Raw genomic sequence first — 2,545 nt, 5'->3', positions numbered from 1 at the left:
CGTGTGCGCGCCGGTCGCCGCCTGAGGACAGCGGACGGACGCGGGACCCCGCGCCGTGTTGGCGGGCGGGGTGGGGGGCAGCAGAGGCCGAGCGTGGTAGGGCGGGGTTGTCACGTCCAGAATCGGCGCAGCAGGTCCCCAAGAAGGACCGGGTGTCCGGCGGTGCCCCGCCCGGCGCGGGCTACCCGCTGTGCGCGCCCGGGGCTGGGCTGCCCCCGGCCGAGCTCGCTGTTGGCTTGGCCGGCCCTGCCCAGGGAGTGCCCAGCCTTGCTTCCCACCCTGCTGCAGGGCCCCATTCCCAGGGACACAGCTGGGGGTTGCCCCGAGGGCATGAGAGGGCTTCTGGCTCCCTCACCCAACTGCTTGGTGCGGGCCCAGACCCCTGTCCTGCCACGGACCTGGTCTCTGCCCTGCTTGTGTCCGCCTCGGCAGCGCTGGCCGCCCCACCCGTTTCTCAGGTCAGAAAGGGCTTCCACGCCCCCGTTGTTGCCGGAGCAGCTGGGGTGTGCCCATGTGCAGCCCAGGCCCTCGGTGCCTGTTGCCAGCCGGCTTCGACACGCTGGGGCCTCCTGGCCCCGCTGCCTCTTGTGTCCCCTCGTTTTCTTCCCGCTGCCACCACTCGCCGAGCCGTACTTCTGGCCAGGCCTGGGCCGACTGGTCTGCAGAGCCCTGTGCCTGGCGTGGCCAGTGCTGCCAGGACAGCCGGAGTTACTGGCGCGTCGCTGCTGCTCAGCCAGCCCCGCGGGGTGTGGGAGAGGGCCCTGGCCCCCCAACTGTGCCGGCGATTGAGGCTGGCGGCCATTGGGGTCTCTGGCCAGGCCTTCTCTGCGGCTCTGGGCTGCTGGTCTGTGGCTGGCAGGGAGGTCTCCTGAGCAGCCCTGCCCGCTGCGCGCACTGGACCCCAGGTGCACAATGGGATGGCTGGGAGCCTGGGCCCACGCGGTCCTCCCCCGCCTACTACCCAACCCGACGGCGTGTCTGCTGCTCCTGTTGGCACAGCTGGTCCTGACCCAGGCACCGGGGCACCACCCTCCTTGTGCGTGATCGTGGGGGGCTGTGGCTTCAGGTGCATCCGCTTCTCAGCTGCTGCAGGTATACTGCAGGGGCCCCGGGGTGGCCGGACCCCGGCACTCATGTCTCAGATGACCAGCTGGTCATGCCATCTCAGTGAGTCACCTTGAGGACACACTGCTGTCAGCTGTTGGCAGTTACGGGGTTGCGCTTCAGAACCTTTTATGCCAGCTGGGTAATTCCTGGAGCACAGAGTGGACCAATCAGCTGCGAGCTATGAGCTGATTGGTGCTGGGCGGCCCAATCAGAGCGGTGGGCGGGGCTCCCTGTAGCGGGACTTGGGTAGGGCCGGGCCGGCTGGGGGAGCCTGGCGCCAGGCTCCTGGAGGGAAGGGCCAGGGCCCAGGGCAGGAAGGGGAGTCCAGCCCCACCTCCCAGAGACAGGGGCTGCACCTCTCCACCCCGGGGAGGGAGCCCAGAGCCCCAGGCCTGGTGTTTCAGGGCTGCTTTTGGTGTCCCCCCAACCTCTCACAGAGAGATGTGGATGCTGGGTGTCTCTGATACCCCTCTGGGGGGCCAATGCTGCCCAGACTCCTGGTGACCAGGAATGACCATCCCCTCGGCCAGCGCTGCCCAGATGCCTGGTGACTGGCAGTGTCCACCCCCACTGGCCAGTGCTGCCCAGGCCCCTGGTGACTGGCGGGGGCCCTCCCCCCCAGCGCGGCCCAGCATGTTGAGCGGTGGCCGCTGGGCTGCGTGGGCCCTGGGGGACACTGCGGGGTGAGGCAGCTGCCACTGGGGCCACAGCGAGCCCCTCGCTCCCGCCTGTCAGGTCAACCCGCGGCGGCAGCTCCTGGGGCCGAGGCCTCGTGCAGCCGCGCCGGTGAGACCGCAGATGCCCCTGGCCAGTGGGGTCTGGGCTCAGGGCCAGTATGGGCAGCGGTCCGGCCCGTCCGGGTGGCCCATCACCCCCTCCCCCTGCCCTGCCGACCCATCCGTGGGGTTGCCTCTGGCCAGCTCTCAGAGATCTTCCACACCCGCCACAGGGGCGGCTGGTCCTGCGCTGTCCGCCCCGCGTCCGTGTCCACTGGCCCTGGTAGTTGAGTCCTGCGGGCTTGTCATGCGCGTCGAGTCTCTCCTGGGCTGTCCGCCTGGTAACCGTTGTCCCCCGGTCACGGTTGGCCGGCCTGGGCAGGGACGGCGGCAAGGCCCCTTCTCTGTGGGGCTCAGCTGGGCACCCCAAGCAGGTACCGCCTGAGCCAGAGGATGCCCCGTCTCTGTGTCCAGGGGCTCTTCACGCTCCGGCTGCGGGCAACAGCACGGTGCGGGGTCCTCTGGCCAGGGGCAGCAGGGCAGGGGGCCTGCGCGGTGGGCGCCTCCTGGGGCAGCCGTGGGCTCTCATGGCGGTTCCCGTTGGGCGACGGGGTGCCTGGGCCCCCCCAGTGCTCGCGTCTGCTGGCGCCCGGCCTGCTCCCGGTCTTCCCAGGGACGGGCCCGGGGGCACGCGCCGTGTCGTCCCGGCCGCCCTGCTGGAC

At 70.7% G+C, this 2,545-nt stretch overlaps 1 protein-coding gene across 1 annotated transcript in view; it reads right to left on the bottom strand.

Annotated features, from left to right (window-relative positions):
* Positions 1–2,236: 2,236 nt before the first annotated feature.
* Positions 2,237–2,545, bottom strand: part of LOC105854223 (basic salivary proline-rich protein 2-like) — a 6,147-nt gene continuing 5,838 nt past the window's right edge. Inside the window, exon 3 of the mRNA XM_012731204.1 lies at positions 2,237–2,439. Within this exon, the coding sequence (XP_012586658.1) occupies positions 2,237–2,439 (203 nt within the window). The remainder of the gene's footprint in view (positions 2,440–2,545) is intronic.

The sequence above is a fragment of the Condylura cristata genome, unplaced genomic scaffold (assembly GCF_000260355.1).
Source record: "Condylura cristata isolate star-nosed mole 26May11 unplaced genomic scaffold, ConCri1.0 scaffold00003, whole genome shotgun sequence".
NCBI lineage: Eukaryota > Metazoa > Chordata > Mammalia > Eulipotyphla > Talpidae > Condylura > Condylura cristata.
Note: the sequence above shows the minus strand (reverse complement) of the source record. Positions and strands in the feature narration are given on the sequence as shown.